The sequence below is a fragment of the Falco naumanni genome, chromosome 2, assembly GCF_017639655.2.
Source record: "Falco naumanni isolate bFalNau1 chromosome 2, bFalNau1.pat, whole genome shotgun sequence".
NCBI classification, from domain to species: Eukaryota; Metazoa; Chordata; class Aves; order Falconiformes; family Falconidae; genus Falco; species Falco naumanni.
Window position 1 is genome coordinate 2,686,051 of NC_054055.1, and position 19,822 is coordinate 2,705,872.

Consider the following 19,822-nt stretch of genomic DNA (forward strand, 5'->3'; position numbering starts at 1 on the left):
TTGGATTTGCATCCAGCTTTCCAGCGCCCAAGGAAGCCAGGCAGGCAGGAGGCACATCAAAATCCTGCCAAACTCAGTGGGGGCAAGCTGGAACTTACAAATGAAGGCTTAAAGGGCCAAAAAGGTAATTAACACCCATCAACACCACTCCTTAGAGCACTCTGGTAGGTCACTGGTAGGTGCAACGTGGATGCAACCTGTGGTGCAGGGGGTGGTGAGGCCCTGTGCAGTATCCGCCAGGACGTTACATCAGATACCACCGATACAGTGTATTTCCATTTAAAGACCAGTAGAAGCAGTGGATCCCATGGAAACAGACGCTGGTGATGAGAAGCCCGCTCCAACACAGGGGAGCTGGCACTGCAGCTGTCTGAATGCTGGGGACCTGGCCATGCAGGGGGTTGTCAGCGTCCAGGCCAGTCCCCCCCTGCCCCACCAGAAGCACAGGCAGCGGCAGGCAACGCCCTCGACCAGACCCTTTATTACAGAAGGGCTTTTACACAGCACAGACACACGCAGCCCTCCTCATGCACTGCCCCAGCCCCGCTGCACCCTGTCCCCCACAGCCCCACACCCCCAGTAGCGCAAGTGTGCCAGCGAGGGCGGCAGGCGTTGCATAAAGAGGGGTTGGGGGGGGGGTGTGACAGCTGACAGCGATGCTGTTGAGCCCACTCTGCACCAGAGCGGGGCCCTGCAGCACGTGCAGCCCCTGGGTGAGTGGTGGGAGGCAAAGGGGGGCAGAGCCAGCCCGCCCCGAGCCCCCACTGCCATGCCAGGGGCCACCCAGGGTCCTGTCCTGCCACCCCCCTGAGGGCAGCGGGCCACCGGTCACTCCTGTACATATTGCAGCAAGGTCTCAGCCAAACATTCGTCCCCAATAAATTAAAAAGGTCCGTGTCCTGGGGGTGGTTAAAAAGGCGCCGGCCAGGTTAGGGGGTCACTCCTCAGGGGGCTCAGTCAGGAAGGGGGAGGTGACAGCGTGGGCCTGGGTGATGGCAGCCAGCTCCTTGAGGAACTCACTGAAGATGACGGCGCAGTAGACAGCATTCTTGACGCGCAGCGCTTCACTCTGTCTCTCGGCCGAGCCACGGAAGAGGGATGCCCCAGCCAAGGCCTGCAGCACCTGCCCATCCCGCACGTGCTGGAAGGCGAGCTGTGCTGCCTGGCGTGCCCGTGTCGGGCTGTTGGTGTGCCGCAGGATCAGCTCCCCGATGGATGGCTTCCGGCTCTTCACTGTGGGGATGGGGTCAGTCCTGCACCCACGGCCCAGGGCCCCAGCACCCTGGAGAGGGGCCCCCAGCCCTCTGTACCATGCAACACACAGACCCCAGCGCCCGTGCAATGCAGGGGACAGCCCCCAGCCCACTGCACAGCCCAACATGCAGCCCCTGGCCCTCCCTGCAACGCAACATGCAACCCCCAGACCTCCGTGCAGCCCCCAGCACGACACAACATTCAGCTCCCAAGCCTCCATGTAGCCCACAGCCCTCTGTACAATGCAACACACAGCCCCCAGCCCCTGTGAAATGCAACATACAGCCCCCAGCCCCACACACAGCCCACATCCCTGTGTACAAAGCAATGCGCAGCCCCCAGCCCTCCCTGCAACACGACATGCAGCCCCCAGCCCTCTATGTAATGCAGTGTACCAGGGTTTGGGGGCTGCAAAATTCAACATGCAGCTGCCCAGCCCGTGCCGTGCCTCGCCGTGGCAATCACTGCCTGCCCTCACCCAGGGTCTCAGCACGGCGCAGGGAGGGCACTGCGCTCGGCGTGTCTGACCAGTCCAGCTTCCCCCGGGCGATCAAGTACTTCTTGGCTTTGAAGAGCAGAGCCGGAAAGTCTTCCTGGCTAGCAGCAAAGCTTTCGATCTTGTTCTTCACCGAGCCAAGAACCTGTGGGGCAAGGGAACATCATGATGGCCTACCCTGGGCGCATGGAGGTCCAGAGGGAGCTCTGCCTGCCTGGCCCCGGACATACCTGCAGCAGGGACTTAACGCTAGGCTGGAAGACCATGTTGGTGTTGAGGAGGAAGGAGCGCAGCAGGGGCTGGGGGTAGCAGGCCAGCTGGGCCACCAGCCCTGTCAGCAGAAAGTTGACGTAGAGAGAGTTGTGCAACATGTTCTCCAGCTTCCCAAACAGCACCGAGACGAAGGGGCCTGTGGGCAAGGGAAAGGGACATGTCAGACAGGGCCACAGGCAGCGGGGACCCCCCACCAGCACCGGCCCCACCTGTGAAGGGCTGGCTGGGGGGCGGCCCCACCGCCCGTGGTGGGCTAGCCACCAGCTGGGCCAGGGGGTCCTGCAGCCGCAGCAGTGCCCGCCCCGTGGTATCCCCCTCGGGCAGGGCGGCGAAGCTGGCAAAGGCCTCCTCCTCCTCACGGGACAGGGGCACCTCGGGGGGGGTCCTGAGCAGCGGGCAGGGTCCCGCCACCACTGCCATTCTTCATCTCAGCCTCAATCTCCTGTAGCTCCTCGGTGAAGGCCTCGATGGTGACACCAGCTCCATTGGGCTCAGCGGGCACCCGGGCCAGCAGCTCCTCGATCAGCGAGTCCACCGAGGGCAGCGGCTCCCAGCCCGGGGGCTGCGGCCGGGGAGTCGGAGGGACCGTGGCCCCGTTCTGCGCTGGGACTGGCCGGTGCTCCCGCTCAGGGGGGGGCCCCCACGTCATCACCCTCCCCCTGGGGGCTCCGGCGCACCTTCTTCACCACCACGTCCCCCCTCGGGCCGGATCGGCTCTGCTGGCCCATGTGCTCCGTTCACGAGGGTCCCCGAGTCCCGGGCCTCAGGGCCAGGCCCCCCCATGCTGGGCTCACCACTGCTGCCAAGGGCGCCCCCCTGCCCTTCCCTCGCCCCCTCCTCCGGCAAGCCCCGCTTTTTAGTCCGTGGGGTGGGGGGTCCCAGGGGGCGTGGGGCACCGAGGCAGTCAGGGCCAAGTGGGGGGCCACTGTCGAGCTGGGGGGCAGAGCCACCAGCACTGGGCTCCTCGCCATCATAGGGGGCCGACCAGACACGGCAGGCCCAAGCACAGCGGTCAATGCTGCGGCGAGCATCCCGCAGGTACTCCAGGTAGTTCCTGTCCAGCTCAGACACCTCCTCCCACCTGCCAGCCCGGTGGCAGGGGCTGCCGGACGGGGTGCTGGGGGAGCGGGGTGCCGGGCCGGCAGCCTCAGGGGCTGTGCTCTGCTGCCGCATGAAGAAGGAGAGCCGGGAGGGAGTGGAGGGCTTCGGCACCGTCACCACCGAGGAGGTGTCCACGTTGGGGCTGCCATGGCCTGCAGGCAATGGTGCAGAGGAGGCTCAGCACAGAGCCGGGATGGGGATGGGGCAGCAGCCACAGTACAGGTCCAAGGGGACCCCGGTACCGTACCCTTGGACCAGGCAGCATGCTCTTCCTCCCGGTCAGGCAGCAGCAGGCTCTCGGGACGGCAGCACCGTGGGATGAGGGAGAGGAACTTGGCAGCTGTCTTCCCATAGATGTCCAAGTCCCTGACCGCCCGCTTCTGGCTCAGCATGACATGGCTGCAGGGCAGCAGGTACCTGGGGGAGCACGGGTTTGCACGCAGGGGCCGCAGGCAGGGGGAACACAGGCAGGGGAGCAGGACACAGCCAGGGATGGGCGACCGCGCTGGACCCCAGTGCCTCCAGCTGTGGGGCAGAAGTTGCAGCTGCCCCAAACCCACAGGCACAGCAGGGAGCGATGCCCAAGGCCATGTCCCAGCCGTGGCAGCCCCCAGGTGCTGGGCAGCAGCAGGTCAGCCCCTGGCATCAGCGACACAGGGAAGTTACCTGAGCACCAGTTGGAGCATGACATCCTCGCAGTTGAGGCTGAGCAGCGTCCTGAAGAGGCTCAAGGACACCATGCAGAGCTGGGGACAAGTTGGAGGTGAGGGAGCTGCAGTGGGGCAGGACAACAGCGCCCTGGGTGGGCAGCAGTTCAGGGAGCTGTGGGGGTCCGTGGGGGAAGCCCAGCACCTCTCACCCGGGAGTTGCTGTTGATGCGGCCCACAAGGGTGTCGAGGATGGTGCTGTTATCGTGGCGGTGCAGCAGAACAAAGCGCAGGAAGGTTTTCAGCAGGGCCGTCTCGCTGACGCTGCGCAGGAACAGGTCCAGGTAGGCTGTGCTGGCAATCATCTCCTCGATGGAGGTCTGCAGGTGGCAGAAGCTCAGCACAGGGCTGGGCCACACGTGCACCCCTGGGCCCCCCTCCCCGACACGTACAGGCAGGAAACCCCCTGCCCAGGCTGGCAGGCAGCCCGCTGTGGGGGAGGTCCCTTACCTTGTGCAGCGCCGGCCCCATGACAGGGACGAGGAACCCGTTGTGGACATAGTCCACCAGCTGCTTCTGCACGAGGGGGTGGGCGACCTGTGGAGCACGGGATGTCAGGGCCATGGCCAGTCCTATTCAGGGCTGGCAGCCTCCCAGCCTTACCTGGATGACAGCGTTGCAGAACTCCAGCGAGTTCATGAAGAGAACAAGGGAGGAGACGCCAATCCAGTCCTCACGGCGCAGGAAGTGCCAGTCATCCCCGCGCACCTCAATCTTGCGGGGCAGGGAGGAGTACAGGGCACTCAGGCCCGTGGCCAGGACCTGGGAACACAGGCAGTCAGCTCTCCCCAAGCCACCAGCCCCACTGCCAGGAAGCTGTGGCACCAGGCAGCGTGCACAAGGACAGCCACCACAGTGCCCCACTCACGCTGAGCCCACCAGGAAGGTCCCACCCCCACAGCCCAGCATGGCTGCACGTATGGATCCACTTCCAGCCCTCAGCACAGCCAGCACACAGCCAGGACTGGAGCCACAGTTTGCCAGAGCCAGAAGGAGAGAAGCAGCAGGGCAGGCAGGGCAGGCAGCAGGAGGAAAGTGGGTGCAGGTGACTGCAACACTGCCCTGGCATATGCCACGGAGCCCTGCCTGCTCTGCTCCTGCCAGATGCTGGAGGCTCTGGGTCTCCAGCCATCAGACCCAACCACTCTCCCCCAAACACCAATCCCACAGGGAAGCCTGCCCTCCTCCATCCCGGTTCTAAGCAGGGGAGCTTTGCTGGGTCCTACATCTCCCGCTGTCCCCAGGGAATCCTTGTCTCCAGCCCGCTGCCAAGCCCTCCACCTCCAAGCCTTCCCTGCTCAGCAGTCCCGGCTCCCCAGCCAGGGCAGGACTTCCCTCCAGGGGTGGCTGTGGTTCCTGCCCCAACAGCCAAATCCAACCCTGCATCAGCAGCGGAGCAATTCAACCTCCCAGCACCACTTTGGGGTAGGGGGGCATCACATCAGGTCCCCAGGGCAGAAGTAGGAGTTGTCACGATGGACTGTGCTGTACCGGGCAGAAGTAGGAGTTGTCGGTGATGGACTTGGCCACAGCATGGTTGCTGGCAGACATCGCCATGATGAGCAGCAGCGCATCCCTGGCCTGCTGCCCTAGGACACCCTCATGGTGGATGAAGGGGATGAGAAGGGAGAATATGATGAGGTTGGCGGGGCCCTGGTCCGTGTGGCTGTGGAAGAAGAGCTCCAGGATGGAGGGCTCCTTGGCCACGGAGACGCAGAGCTGATTGAGCAGCAGGACGAGGCTGTTCTCCAGCAGGGCAGAGCTGGGCTCAGCACAGAGGCTGAGTAGCCGCAGCAATGGTGTGAGCACCGGCTTATGCCGCAGCAGGGGCTGCCGGGCCTGGCTGATGAGCATCTCATAGAGCTTCAGTTGCTCCACCTTGCGCTCCTCGGTGAAGTCACCTTGCAGGTGCCAGCACAGAAGCCGCTCCAGCAGATTCTCTGAGGCCACAAACTCCAGGATGGGCCCCCGCGCCGCCTCTCCCCGTGGCCGGTCCTCTGCCAGCAGGTTCAGCATTTGGTAGGTGTTGTTGCGCACGGCGCTGAGGTCATCAGGGGCCGGCTTGCAGCCGCGCCGCTCCAGGATGCGCAGGACCTGGGTGAGGCGAGGGAAAGCACAGTGCCAGCAGTGAGTGCTGGGTGGAGGGTCAGGGGGTCCCCATTACCAGCCCGGCGCCCCAGCCCCCCATCCCGGCTCACCTGGGACCAGTGGTTCTTGAAAACCATGAGGCAGGTCTCTGGGTCAGCGGTGACAGGGCTCTGCAGGCTGGCGCTGCGGGGGACACGCTGCCCGGCTGCCCGCGGGTTCAGCTTGCTCAGCCAGCTCATCCTCTCCATCAGCAGTGTGGGGGACGGTCACAGGCAGCGGCAGGGCACCTCGTGGGCCGGACCAAATTGAACTGCTGCCTCGAGGTGCCGTGGGGGCATGAGGGAGCAGGCGGGGCACCAGGTCCCTCTCTCCATGCTGCTGCCACGCCGGGCTGGGCTGCGGGGAGAGTGGTGGCTCAGAGCAGACACAGTCACGGCAGGCACCTGGCACTGCTGGGGTACTCAACACCATGACCAAGGAGGAGGGGGCAGGCAGATGGGCCGGGCCTGGCAGCACAACCCATCAAGCAGTTGAGATGCACGGGATCGCCCTGGCTCCTCCATAACACCCCTGTCCCAGCCCAGGGCCCCCCCAAGCTGCCTCTTCCCTCCGCACCAATACGGCTGGCGAATGCAACAGCCCTGTCCAGCCTGCCCCGCAGCTCCCCACCCTGCCTTGTCCGAAGGCAGCTGCCCATTTCCCTGCATCACCTTCCACCACCAAACCTCACCTTGCAAGGGGAACCCAGCACCCAGAGGCTGCTTCTGCCCCAGGGCAGGGCCATGGCAGGCAGCAGTGCTGCCCACACCCCTGTGTTTGTCTTGGCTTGTCCAGCACAGCCACAGTGCTGCCAGCACGGCAGCAGGGGGCAAGGATCCTGGCCAAGGGCACTCGGGAGAAGCATCGTCCTGGGGTACCTGGGCAGCTGGAGGTGCAGCCACGCTGTCCCGAGGCCAAAGCTGCCACGCCAACCACAGGATGGGCAGGTAGAGCACAGCGTGGGGGGAGCAGTGTGGGGGCAACTCCTCACAGTGATGGGCAGCAATCACCCTGCCAGGCACCACCAGCTCAGCCGCAGCCACTGGCGCAGCAAGGCAGGTCACCACAGGAGCAACAAGCCAGCGGGGAGGCACCAGGGAAGCCCTTGAGAACCAAGCAGCATCAGGACGGCACACAGCCAAGTGATGTCGGCCCCAGGCCCCAGAGCTGAGGTTGGTACAGCCACACAGCTGTGGCTGACACCATCAAGCGGGACAGGCAGCACGGTGGCAAGCCAGGCAGCCAGGCCAGAGGAGGCACGGAAGCACACAGAAGCAAAGTTGGTGCCAATACCGTCCCGCAACCCTGTGCCAGGCACAGCTCCCTGGGCAAGCAGCCATGGGACAGGTCAGGCAGAGCAGCCACATCACCTACCTTGGTGAGCAAGGCCACAGGGCCACAGCTCCCCAGCACTGCACAGGAGCCAGCAGCAACACCGCACCTGGTGGCTTTGCCCCACAAGGCACTGCCAGCCCTGTGTCAGCCCCAAAAGGATGCACGCTGTGGAAGGGGGGTGCTGCTCCGCAGCTGACCCCAGGCCTGGCAGAGGAAGGAGTGCTGGCGCACCAGGAGGCGGGCTGGGGAAAAGGAAAGGCAAGCGTGCCAGGGCGGCACAGGCCGGGAGAGCTCTGGCTGCCAGCCCTGCCTCCACGCCCAGCCCTGTACTTTGAACCCAGGAGCCGGCACAGCCCAGGGGTGTGGGAAGCACCCAGCAGCCAGCCGGGACAGCCACCCACCCCCACATCCTGCACCCAGCAGGACCAATGGCCCAGGAGCCACCAGCCTGGGGGGCAACGAACCCCCTGACAACTGCAGCCAGAGCCTGGCCTGACAGCAGCCACCAGCTGCACCACTGCCATGCAAGCAGGCAAGGAGGGGAATGAGGTGCCCCCAGAGTCGCTGCCATGGGAAGCAGAATGCCCACAGGCCCCTTCCATGGCACTGGGCACAGGTCCTGCTCAGCACCTTCCCCTCGACCACAGTGTCTCAGCCCAACCACCAGCCTTGCCACCACAGCAACGGTGACAGGGAGCAGTGGATACCCCTGCTGCCCGCAACTGGTGGTCCCCATCCCTCAGAGATGGGATCCCCTGTTCCCACCCACAGCCACCAACAGTCCTGTGGTGGGGACATGGCTTCGTGCACGAGCACCAACACAGGCACCTATCCTGACCCCTCAGCCCAGCCCAGGGTCTGCTCTCCCAGCACCCCAGCTCCACCCCACACCAGTCTCAGCACATGCTCCCTGCCCTGCAAGGGAGCTGGGGAAGGCAGTGAGGCTGGGGCAGCTGGCTGCCATCACAACCAGAGCCCATGGTGGGACATGCAAGCAGGCTGGGGCTGACCCAAGGCAGCACGCAGGACCGGGCTCCCACCGGCCCCCACCACTGTCACCTCAGGGACGGAGGCACTGGCAGCATCGGCCCTCAGGAAGGTGGGGAAAGCCCAGCCTGGCGGCTGCAGCAGCACCAACAGCGCACCCACAGACGGTGCGGCACGATGCTGCTGCCAGGGAACCAGCAGGGATGGATATTTATAGGGCCCTGCGCCCTGGCACCCCACCGCTGCTTGGGCCCACCGCACAGTGGCCCGGAGCACCGCAATGCCCAGGGAGGCAGCTGCCTGCACCCACCACTGCTGCTGGGGCCCCTGGGGAGCGTGGGGCGGGAGCTGGCCCCAGAGAAGCCACCGTAGCACCACAGCGCCTGTCCCAGAGACCCTGCGCCCATGCAGGGCCCCACCAACCCCCTCAGTGGAGCATGGAAAGAGTGACAGCACAGAGAGCTGGCGTCGGCAGCCCCTGCGCCAGCTGCCCAGACCTGCCAGAAATAACCTCCCAGGGTGGCCGGGCAGCACACACTGCAGGGACAGCCAGATTAGGGCCAGGCGCCACACGTGCCGAGCACAGCAGGCATGCCAGAGCGTGCCAGGGTAGGGAGGGCAGGCACTGAGTGCTCTCTGAGGATGGTAGCCCGGTGCAGATGTGGCCAGGAGCAGCCAGCACACACAGCCCCTGTACCAGGACACGGCTCCGGGCCTCCACCTCCTGCCACTGGGCCAGGAGCAGCACCATGGCCTGGCAAGTCACCGCCAGCAGCACACGCACACCAGGGCTCGGCAAGGAGCACCTTGCAGGGAGGCAGGTGGCCCAGGAAGCACGGAGGGCTGAGCCTGAAGCTGCCCCCTGAGGACACAGCCCCATGGCAGAGGGGACAGAGCAGCAGCATGGGCAGGAGGAAATGAAAACGGCCATTAAAGAGAACCCAAACCACAAGAGGCAGAAAGAGGGAAGCTGATGGTGGCAGGACTGGAGCAAGAACAGCCAAAAGCCAACACAGGCAGGGCAGGGCCCAGCGCCTTCTCAAAGCACATTAACGAGCAGGTCAACGGCCCCGGGGAGCTGAGCACAGCAGCGCCAGCAGCGGGAGGCAGGCACACACCCCCCCTGTGGTTCAGGCACAGGCCAGGCATATTTATACCACGGCAGGACCAGCGTCCTGTTCCAGCGCGGGTGAGGTCTGATGCAGTTGCTAAAGTTAGACCTTGCAGAATGCCAGTGTGCTGGGGTGAGCTCTGAAGCAGACCGGTCAGGGGTAGGGGCACCGGCACCACAGCTCACACCCACACCGGGCTGCGGCCAGACTGCCTGGCACGGTGTCACCACATGAGCCCCTCACGGGAGCTGGTGAAGTGGGGTGGGCGACAAGCCAAAGCAAAGTGTTCACTGAAGCAGGGCAAAGAGCAGCAAAACCCAAGGTGCAGCACACACCATGGGACATCCCCAGCCATGCAGTAGGCACAAAGGCGTGCAGCCCCATGGCCAAGCTGGCATGGGACCCATCCGCCACGTGGCCAGACTCGTGCCAGCGGGATGCTGGCTACCGCCACGCAACAGCCCCAAGAGCTGGGACTCACCAGCTCCATCCCAGCACCGGCTCCCTCCTCACCCCAGCCACACCTCCTAACCCCAGCAGCTCCCACCACACATGGAGGGGACCCAGCCGCCAGTCAAGAGCCAAAAGGGACAGTATGGTGCTGTCAAGCCTGCCCATACACGGGGAGCATGTGTTTCACCCATCATCCTGGGTCAGTCTGCAGCAAGGCATCCCAGCTGCCAGGGAGCACCCTCTTGCCAGGAGGCGGCCAGCCTTGCCTGCAGGCAGCAGCTATCCAGTGGCCGATGACACAGGGAGGCAGCCAGGGTGCCACCGCAGCCAGGGCTGGGATGCTGGGGGCACGGCTGCCCGCCCTGACCCTGATCCACACACCAGAGACGGAGTGCCCTGCCCTTGCCAAGGGCTGCACACTGGGGAGCTGCCCAGCATAGAGCCCGGTGCCAGTGCCCAGCAGCCCCAGCCCCCACAGGGACAGGGACCAAGCCTCGCACAGGTGGAGAGGGATGAGGGGCTGCAGGGGCAGGTGGGCAGCCCCAGGCAGAGGGGTGGCAGCACCTCCCAAGGGGAGGCATTCAGGTCCATCTCTGTACTCGGTGGGTACCAGACCCCCCCCACCTCTGCACCCCAGCAGGCGAGAGCACAGCGCAGGGCTGGCCCTGCTGACCACGGGGCAGCTGCGGGGTTGCCATGGCACCTGGTGAGGCCAAAGGCCACCCTGCAGCAAGCTGCCTGTGCCCACCGCCAGCCTGGAGGCACCAGCCTGGAGGCGCCAGGCCGGAGCTCAGCCCCATCTCACTGCCAGCCGGGCCCTTGTGCCGAGGCAGGGGCTGTCAATGGCAGCCACCAGGAGCCGGGGGGCTGAGGTCACAGGCAGGGTGCTGGGTCCCTCCAGCTGCAGCAGGGCCCCCGACACAGAGACACTCACCGTATCGCCATGTCCCCACTGCCGGGCAGGCATCACACCCTGACTGCCCGGGGCTGCTGCCAACCGTCCTCCCACCAGGTCCGGGGTCCCCCCGCGCCGTCCGAGGTGCTGCCCACCCAGGGCACGCCCCCCCCCCGGGGAATCACACACACACACACCCCGGCCCAGGGCAGGGCTGCCTACCTGTGGGGTCAAGGTCGCGGTGGGTCCGGTCCCATCAGCGCCGCACCTGGGCAGGGGGAGAAGAGGCGTCCGACGCGGCGCCTGGACCCCCGCCCCAGCGCCGGCCAGGGCCCCCCCGGGCCGTTGACCCCTCCACACCCGCGGCGGCCCGGTCCGGCCCGGCCCAGGTCTCGGCCCAGGTCGCGGCCCGGCCCGGCCGCCCCCGCCCCAGCTCACGGCACCCGCGCACCTCCAGGCTCCGCGGCTCGGCCCGCACACGCCGCACCCCGGGGCCGGGCGGCACGGCACGGCCAAGGGCAGGCGGCCACCCGGGCCGCCCCCGTGGCAACCGGCAGAAGGGTTCTCCGCCCGGCCGGGTACAGCCCCGCCGGGCCCCGGGACGGGCAACATTTCCCCCGGCCCCACCGCCCCCGCGCTCACCAGCCGCCCCCCGCTGCGGGCCCCAAGCGCCCGCCGCCATCTTCCCGCCGCCGCCCGACGCACCAGCCGCGCAGGCCCCGCCCCGCCCCGCCCCGCCCGCCGCGGGAGGTGGCACCGGCCCGGCGGGGCTCGGGCACCGCCGCCGCTCACTGGCTGCGCCGCGCAGGGGCGGGGCCCAGGGGCGGGGCCAGGAGTACCGGCCGGCCGGCGGCAGGGGTCGGCGGCGCGGGGTTCGGGTACCGCCGCGCCGGACACCCCCGCACCGGGGCCTCCTGCACCACCCCACAGCGCGTCCCCCGCTCCGGTCCGCCACAGCCTTTGGCAGAACCGGGCAACGGCCCCGGCACACCGGCGTGGCTGAGGCGGCGGCTGCCTGCAGCCCCGGCGGGCCGGCGAGCGCCGGGGGAGCCCCGCGGGAGCCCCGCGTTGCCAGGATGCGCCCAGCGCTGGAGGAGCCACGCGGCTGCGTCCCGCTGAGGGACCGTGCTCGGTGCCGCAGCAGCGCTGCGCACCCACTGGGCGCAGGACCCTCCCCGGCACCCGCGCCCGCCGTGCAGGATGCACAGCCTCGGCTCCCTGCTGTCCCGCCGCTGGGTTTGGCCCCGGCGGCGCAGCAGCACCGAGCTCGCCGCCACGACCGACCCTGGCACCGACACCGGACGCGCCTCGGGGTGAGCAGGGCGCGGCTGCCCGCCATGAGGCCCGGGGTGGGAGCGCGCAGCAGGGACCCCCCTCGGTCCCGTGGGAGCTGCGGGCGCGGAGCACCCTGTGCCAGGGCGAGGGGCCGGCGGAGCCGGGGAGCCACCGGCAGCAGCGGCTGGGTGCCGGCCGAGGGGCGCCCGGGCGGGAGCCTGCAGCCAGCTGGGGATGGGGAGGCTCTGAGGTCCCTCTGCCTCCCCCGCACAGTGCTACCCACTCCCGGACCTGGATCCTAGACCCCTCTGGAGACTGGTACTACTGGTGGATCAGCATCATGGCGCTGCCCGTCCTCTACAACTGGATCTTCCTCATCTGCAGGTACCCAAGCAGGCACTGCTACCGAAGGCCCCTGGTGCCCACAGTGAGGGTGGGGGCCGGCATGAGGGCACTGGGCTTGCTGGCACCTGTTGGCACCATCTCAGCCCTGGTGACACCGCTCATACTGCCAGGTCCTGCTTCCCTGACCTGCAAGAGCAGCATGCAGTGCTGTGGCTGAGCCTGGACTACCTCTGCGACGCACTCTATCTGCTGGACATTGCTGTGCACTTCCACACCGGTTGGTGCCCGTGCCCCAGCATGCCCCTGCCATGCCCTGGTCCCACACCTGTGCCATGCCTGCCCCAATTGCACACCCAAATGCACGCTCACCTGTGTGCACAGACATGTTTATGCCCACACATGCACACCAGCACATATGTGCACTCCCAACTACATGTGGCAAGCAGCCATGCATCATGCACTCGCATGGGCATGCCTACGTGTACATGCACACACACATACATGTGTGCGTCCATGCACACGTGCTCCCAGCAGGCAGGCATGGCTGTCACCCATCAGCCAGCCCAGCACAGGGTGGGCACTCTGGGGTTCCACCACCCACCACTGAGCCCCTCAGCCCTACAGACAGCACAGAGGAGCCCCAGCCCACAGCAGCATTCCACAGGACCCCCTGGGTCCTTGGAGAACCAGGCCCAGGGACCCCCCTGTGCTGGGCACACACCTGGTCCTCCATCAGTAGCCTCCTCCTCCACAGGGAAACCCTGGGCACCCTGAGCTTGTCAGACCTCACTTCTTAGCCCCCCCCGCTAGGACACCCCCCAGTGCCAACGTGCCCCCCACCCAGGAACCCTGGCAGTGACTGGGGTCCTTGACCCACTGCTCCCAGGCTTCCTGGAGGATGGTATCCTGGTGCAGGACCATGGCCGGATCCAGTGGCGCTACCTGCGCTCCCTGTCCTTCCCCCGGGATGTGGCTGCAGTGCTGCCCACCGACCTGCTCTACCTGCGCCTGGGGCTGGGCGTGCCGGTAGTGCGTGCCAACCGCTGCCTGCAGGCACCGCGGCTCTTCGAGGCCTTTGATCGCCAGGAGACACGCACAGCCCACCCCAATGCCTTTCGTGTTGCCAAGCTGATGCTCTATGTCTTCATCACCATACACTGGCATGGCTGCCTCTACTTTGCCCTCTCAGCCTGGCTGGGCCTGGGCACCGATGGCTGGGTCTGCCCCAACGCCAGCCACCCTGGCTTTGCCCGCCCACTGCGGCAGTATCTCCACAGCTTCTACTTCTCCACCCTCATCCTTGCCACTGTGGGTGACACGCCAGAGCCCCAGCGCGAGGAGGAGTTCCTCTTCGTCACCACTGGCTTCCTCCTGGCTGTGCTGGGCTTTGCCACCATCACAGGCAGCATCAGCTCCGTCATCTCCAACATGAACGCGGCCGATGCTGCCTTCTACCCCGACCCTGAGCCGGTGCGGCACTACCTGCAGGCACAGGGTGCAAGCAGGCGGCTGGCACGGCGGGTGGCTCGCTGGCACCAACACCTGCGGGCACAGCAGAAGCTGCCAGCAGAACGGGCGGTGCTCCAGTACCTGCCGTGGGGGCTGCGGGCCGAGGTAGCAGCCAGCGTCCACCTCCCAGCGCTGCGCCGTGTCGGACTCTTCCAGAGCTGGGAGCGCAGCGTGCTGCAGCAGCTGGTGCTGCAGCTGCAGCCCCAGGTCTTCGGACCCGGCGAGTTCGTCTGCCGCAGGGGTGATGTGGGGCGTGAGATGTACTTCATCCGCGAGGGGCGGCTGGCTGTGGTGGCAGAGGATGGCATCACACAGCTTGCTGTCTTGGGTGAGGGGCTCTACTTTGGGGAGATCAGCCTCATCAACATCAAAGGTAAGCCCACCCCTCTGCACCCTGCCACAGCTCCCCTGCCCCTCCACTCCCAGCCTCACCGCAGCCCCCGCCTCCCCAGGGAACATCTCAGGGAACCGGCGCACAGCCAACATCATGAGCATTGGCTACTCGGACCTCTTCTGCCTCTCCAAGGAGGACCTGGCAGAGGTGCTGGTTGAGTTCCCCAGCGCCCGGGCCATGATGGAGGCCAAGGGCCGCGAGCTCCTGCTGCGCATGGGCAAGCTGGATGTGCACGCTGAGGCGGTGGCGGCAGCAGCAGAGGAGGAGGCTGAGCGCCAGGTGCAGGCCCTGGAGGTGGCCCTGGAGGGGCTGCAGACCCAGGCAGCCCGGCTGCTGGCCCAGCTGGAGTCCAGTGCCTTCAAGCTGGCACTGCGCATTGAGCGCCTCGAGTGCCAGCTCCAGCGGTCTGCCGGGGAAGCAGGTCCTGCACAAAACCCAGGTCCTGCCACACCGCAGCAGCCTACTGGGGCACAGCGTCCTGCTGGGGGACTGCCCTCCCCCAGGGCACAGGGTCCCCCCAGAGCTCAGGGTCCACCCAGGGTACAGGGTCCCAGCAGGGTGCAGGGTCCCAGTGGGGTCCAGGGTCCCCCCAGGGTGCAGGGTCTCCTCAGAGCTAAGAGTCCCCCCAGACTGCAGGGTCACAGTGGGGCACAGGGGCCCCCCAGGGCACAGGGTCCCCCCAGACTGCAGGGTCACAGTGTGGTGCAGGGTCACAGTGGGGCGCAGGGCCCCTCCAGAGTGCGGGGTCCCCCCAGTGTGCAGGGTCCCAGTGGGGTGCAGGGTCCCAGGGGTGTGCAGGGTCCCAGCAGGGGCCGGGGTCCCACGCGGGGGACAGGCCCCCGGCGCTGAGGGTTGCCTGAGGTTGGGACAGCAGCGACTACAGCTGCTGGATGACCGTGACAACCGTTGCTAGGTAACACTGACAGCTGTTGCTAAGTAACAATGAGTTGTTCATGATCCAGGACGGCGCTGCGACGGCGGTGGGACAGCTACCGGGATCGGGATTGGGATGGGGACAAGGACCACGACCGGGACTGGGAGGTGGACAGGGATGGGACAGAGACCGCGACCGGAACTGGGATGGGGCAGGGACCGGGACCGGGGTGGGGACAGGGATGTGGCAGGGACAGGGACAGGGGTCGGGGCAGGAGCCGGCCAGGGAGAAGGGCCCGAGCAGGGCGAGGGTGGGCAGAGGCGAGACCCGGGCCCGGGGGTGGCGAGCCGGGTCCGGGGCCAGCCGGGGTCCCCCAGCCCTGCCGTACCGCCCCAGGGGCACCCGCAGGGAGCAGCCGCGGCCGACGGCACCGCCGCCTGGTGACAGCCAGCACAGTGACAGCCACCACGGTGACGGCTGCCTGGTACTCCGCGAGCGTTCCGTGCGGGAGCCCCCGGCGAGCACCATGCGAGTCCCCCCACCCCCCCGGGGCCCTGGCAGCCCCGTCCCCTGCCTCCCCCCGCTCCCTGCCACCGCCCTCCGGCCCGCCCCGCGCCGGGCACCGCCCCCGCTCACTCCCCCAGCGGCTCTGAGAAGAGCGGAGCGGAGCGGAGCGGAGCCTGCTCCCGGTGCCGCTGCGATGGGCGCGGGGCGGCTCTGACGGCGGCTCCGCCGGCGCCATGGACCCCCGGCGCCTCAATGAGTCGCTGCAGGAGCTGCTCTGCCGCCCCGGGAACGGCTCCGGCTCCGGCTCCGCCACCGGGACCGGCACCGGCTCCGCCGGGAACGGCTCCGCCTGCGATCTCCTCCGCAGGGGCCTCCGCGGGCCCCCGGCGCCCAAAGGTGAGACCGGGAGGGGACGGGAGGGAACCCTCGCTGTCCCTCCGTGCGCCCCCGTGCACCCAACCTGCCCCGGTTCGGACTATCGTGCCTCCCGGTGCACCTCGCCGTGCCTCCCGGTGCAGCCGCCCACCCAATGCACCCCGGTGCTCTCGTCCGCCCGCCCAGTCCCACCCCGGCGCACCCCATCCGGCTGCCCGACGCACCCCGGTTTATCCTGCCATGCGCCCCGGCGCTCCCCGTTTGCATCCCCGGTGCAGCCTGCAGCACCCGTCGTGTCGCCCGTGCGACACCGTCCCGCTGCAGCGGGCCCGACATGCCTAGCCAACCGCTGTCCCCAGTCTCGGTCACCGGTCCCCATAGGGATGTGCCCCGCGCTGGGGGCTTGGCGGCACGGGCACTGCCCAGCGGTCCCGGTGTCGGCTCCCGGGGCTGCTCGGGGAGGGGATACAGGGAAGGCAGAAGGGGACCCTGGCAGGGACCCCACGGAGCGCAGCCACTGTCTGCTCCACTGCCGGGGTTCGGGACCCCCACCTCACGCCACCGCACCAGCCGGGGCTCCGCGGGCAGTGAGATGCGGCACCAGCACCAGCTGCCGTTCGGTTCCTGGGGATAAACAGCCCTGGTCACGTCCCAGCGCGGCCGAAGGGAGTGGGGACTTGGGCAGCGGGCTCAGCCCTGGGGACAGACAGCACCGTGGCTCCAGCCGCGGCACCCACCAGGCTCGGAGTGTCCCAGCACTGGAGCCCAGCCCAGCCAGCGGCACTCCCCTGGAGCCAAGTGAGTGGGGCAGGTGGAGCATCCTGGTCCCATGTCTGCTGCGGCAGCAGCCACACGGAGGGAACCCAGGTGCCTGGCTGCCAGCTCCCCACCAAGTCTACTGGACACAGCTGGAGCCAGCTGGAGCCCAGGTGCCTGGACCATGCTTGGCCACGCTGCCCACCCATGTTGGGGTGCCACCGGGGTGCCCACGTGGCAACCCATGACCCTGATGCCCACAGACCTGGACCTAACGGTGCGCATCCTGCTGTACACGCTGATCTTTGTGCTGAGTGTCTGCGGGAATGCCTTGGTCGTGGCTGTGCTGCTCCTGAACCGCCGCCTGCGCACCGTCACCAACTCCTTCCTGCTCTCCCTGGCACTCAGCGACCTGATGCTGGCAGTCTGCTGCATGCCCTTCACACTTGTTCCCAACCTCATGGGCACCTTCATCTTTGGAGAGGCCATTTGCAAGCTCATGGCCTACCTCATGGGTAAGAGGGGGTGGGCAGGCAGGGGCCGGGGAGGGCTGAGCCACGCCATACCATGGGTGCTGACCCTCGCTACCCACAGGCGTCTCCGTCTCGGTCTCCACCTTCAGTCTGGTGGCCATTGCCATCGAACGGTACAGTGCCATCTGCAACCCACTGCAGTCCCGTGTCTGGCAGACACGCTCACATGCCTGCCGGGTCATTGCCAGCACCTGGCTCTTCTCAGCACTGCTCATGCTGCCCTACGCCGTCTACAGCACCACGCATGCCATGCCCACCCGTGGCACCCGCCTGCCCATCAGCCAGTGCACCCACAACTGGCCCAGTGAGCATGTTCGACAGGCTTGGTGAGTCGGCACTAGGACTCCCACCTACCCCCAGGACCCTCGCATGACGAGGGACATGGTTTGCTTGCCAGCCCTGCTGCTGCAACTGGGCTGGCAGGGAGCCACTGAGCAATGGGTACCATGTCTTTCAGGTACGTCCTGCTGCTCCTTATCCTCTTCTTCATCCCAGGTGTGGTGATGATCGTGGCTTATGGGCTTATTTCCCGTGAGCTCTACCGAGGCATCCGCTTCGAGCTGGACATCAAAGGGGAGGCTGCAGGTGAGGGGCTGGGCTGGTGTGGGGTAGGGCTGAGGGCAGCACTTGGCCCTGCCTTTGCCTCCTGCAGCATGGCCCCCCATGTGGGCAGAGCTCCCTGCCCTGGGACAAGGGGGAAGTCTGAGCCCCCACCCCAGCTCCCTGCAGCTGGGAGGTTCCCTGGGGACCCCTTCCCTGCGCAGGGGCCTGTGCCGCATGCCATCCTGACACCCTGCTGCATGCCAGCAGAGGATGTGCTCAGGGTAATGTGGGTCCCCATGGTGCCACGGCTGTGACCACATCCCTTTGCCCCACAGCTCAGCGCAATGGCAGTGGGGAGCCAGTGCCCACCTGCGACGAGGGGGACGGCTGCTACCTGCAGCTCTCCCGGCCGGGTGGCGCGCTGGAGCTGCGGGCACTGGGTGCAGCAGGTGCGCAGCAAGACCGAGCGCGCATCAACAGCTCAGAGGCAAAGCTGGTGGCCAAGAGGCGTGTGATCCGCATGCTAGTGGTCATCGTGGCCATGTTCTTCCTCTGCTGGCTGCCCATCTTCACTGCCAACACGTGGCGTGCCTTCGCCCCGCGGGCGGCCCAGCGAGCACTCTCGGGGACACCCATCTCATTCATTCACCTTCTCTCCTACACCTCCGCCTGCGCCAACCCCCTCATCTACTGCTTCATGAACCGCCGCTTCCGCAAAGCCTTCCTAGCCACCTGTGCTGGCTGTCGCCATGCCTGCCCACACCGACCACTTGAGGAGGAGGTTGCCAATGCCAACGCCTCACTCTCCAAATTCAGTTACACCACTGTCAGCAGCCTTGGACCCCCCTGAGCTGGCCCCCCCGGCCCCCCCTGCTCCCCCCCAGGCTCTGTCTGCATCCCCCTGTGCCCCCTCCTACCCTGGCATCCTCCCCATGGGCCCCCCTCCATGCCTGGCACAGCTCAGTGCACCACCAGCCTCTATGCTCCCGCCGAGTACCGCCTCACTCGACTGCCACTGGGCCACACCAGTCTGTCCCACAAGCCCCTGGACCCCCAGTGCCCCCAGCTCCACACACCGCTGTGCCCGGGTTGGGCTGGGGGCAAGGAGCCAGGGCAGGGGTTCCCGGGCCGGGCAGCTGGGGGTAGGGGGGAGAGTGAGATGCCCCCAGCCAAGCCCAGCGACTCCCTATGCTTCTCCCTGGCTCCGGACGCAATAAACTTGCCCTGTGCCCGCCTGCACCCACCTGCGCCACTGCTTCCCACTGCTCTCAGCCTGACCCAGCACTGGGAGTCCACAGGCCAGAGATGGGTGGGATGGGGGCTCCACAGCACTCGGGAGGGCCAGGGGCCAGGCCCCTCCACTGTGGGAATCCTGGGGCAGTGGCTGGTGCAACCAACAGCACTGGTGCACCCCATGTCAAAGGGCTGGGGATGGCCTGGTCTGAGGCAGGGTCACCAGGCTCTGTACCAGTACCGGGATGGCACAGCATGGCACTGGCATGACACTGCATGGTACCACACTGGCCCCAGCGTGGCTGGGTGGTTCCTGGGCAGTGGGCCCTGCCAGACCTCCCAACCCACCCTGGGGGATTACTACCCGACCGTGCCCACTGTGACCAGGACTAGACTGGCACACACGCACACACCTGCACACTCACACGTGCACGCACAGACCTGCCCATGCACGAACACATGCGCACACACAGCTGCACACAACCCCAGCCCACACACAGGTGTGCACATGCTCACACACACACAGACGCCTGTACTTACAGGCATGTCCTCACCTGCAGTGGCTGCAGGGACCCACTCATCGGTGTGGGGACCCCAAAGCGACAGGGAAAGGACCCCCAAGAGATACCATCTCCCACTATGCCCAAGTGACTCCATCTCCCACCGTGCCCGAGAGACTCCATCTCCCACCGTGCCCCTGTGGCCTACTCCCAGTGTCCGTCCGTCCCCCACGTGTTC

General features: G+C 67.0%; 3 protein-coding genes across 3 annotated transcripts; 2 read left to right on the forward strand and 1 right to left on the reverse strand.

The window, feature by feature from the left end:
• Positions 1-476: 476 nt before the first annotated feature.
• Positions 477-11,436, reverse strand: FHIP1B (FHF complex subunit HOOK interacting protein 1B). Its single transcript, XM_040584120.1, is given in 16 exon segments — positions 477-1,233; positions 1,733-1,895; positions 1,981-2,159; positions 2,233-2,402; positions 2,404-2,632; positions 2,676-2,721; positions 2,723-3,276; positions 3,372-3,541; positions 3,791-3,870; positions 3,984-4,151; positions 4,282-4,368; positions 4,435-4,593; positions 5,323-5,925; positions 6,030-6,315; positions 10,963-11,008; positions 11,383-11,436. Coding segments are annotated over 14 exon segments (3,042 nt in total). The 5' UTR covers positions 6,168-6,315; positions 10,963-11,008; positions 11,383-11,436; the 3' UTR covers positions 477-937.
• On the forward strand, positions 10,789-15,152 carry CNGA4 (cyclic nucleotide gated channel subunit alpha 4). Its single transcript, XM_040583361.1, has 6 exons — positions 10,789-10,884; positions 11,001-12,053; positions 12,158-12,399; positions 12,531-12,637; positions 13,247-14,242; positions 14,322-15,152. Exons 1-6 carry the CDS (start codon positions 10,789-10,791, stop codon positions 15,110-15,112), a joined length of 3,285 nt encoding a protein of 1,094 aa, XP_040439295.1. The 3' UTR covers positions 15,113-15,152.
• Positions 15,153-15,840: 688 nt separating this feature from the next.
• CCKBR (cholecystokinin B receptor) lies at positions 15,841-19,107 on the forward strand. Its single transcript, XM_040584018.1, has 5 exons — positions 15,841-16,040; positions 17,039-17,290; positions 17,370-17,634; positions 17,766-17,893; positions 18,187-19,107. Exons 1-5 carry the CDS (start codon positions 15,878-15,880, stop codon positions 18,699-18,701), a joined length of 1,323 nt encoding a protein of 440 aa, XP_040439952.1. The 5' UTR covers positions 15,841-15,877; the 3' UTR covers positions 18,702-19,107.
• Positions 19,108-19,822: the final 715 nt, after the last annotated feature.

Coding starts and splice junctions, on each gene's coding strand:
- CNGA4 (XM_040583361.1), top strand. CDS start 10,789: ATGTCCCCACTGCCGGGCAGGCATCACACCCTGACTGCCCGGGGCTGC. Junction 12,400..12,530: donor TGGATCTTCCTCATCTGCAG/GTACCCAAGCAG, acceptor TCATACTGCCAG/GTCCTGCTTCCCTGACCTGC. Junction 12,638..13,246: donor TGCTGTGCACTTCCACACCG/GTTGGTGCCCGT, acceptor CACTGCTCCCAG/GCTTCCTGGAGGATGGTATC.
- CCKBR (XM_040584018.1), top strand. CDS start 15,878: ATGGACCCCCGGCGCCTCAATGAGTCGCTGCAGGAGCTGCTCTGCCGC. Junction 17,635..17,765: donor GAGCATGTTCGACAGGCTTG/GTGAGTCGGCAC, acceptor CATGTCTTTCAG/GTACGTCCTGCTGCTCCTTA. Junction 17,894..18,186: donor CATCAAAGGGGAGGCTGCAG/GTGAGGGGCTGG, acceptor TTTGCCCCACAG/CTCAGCGCAATGGCAGTGGG.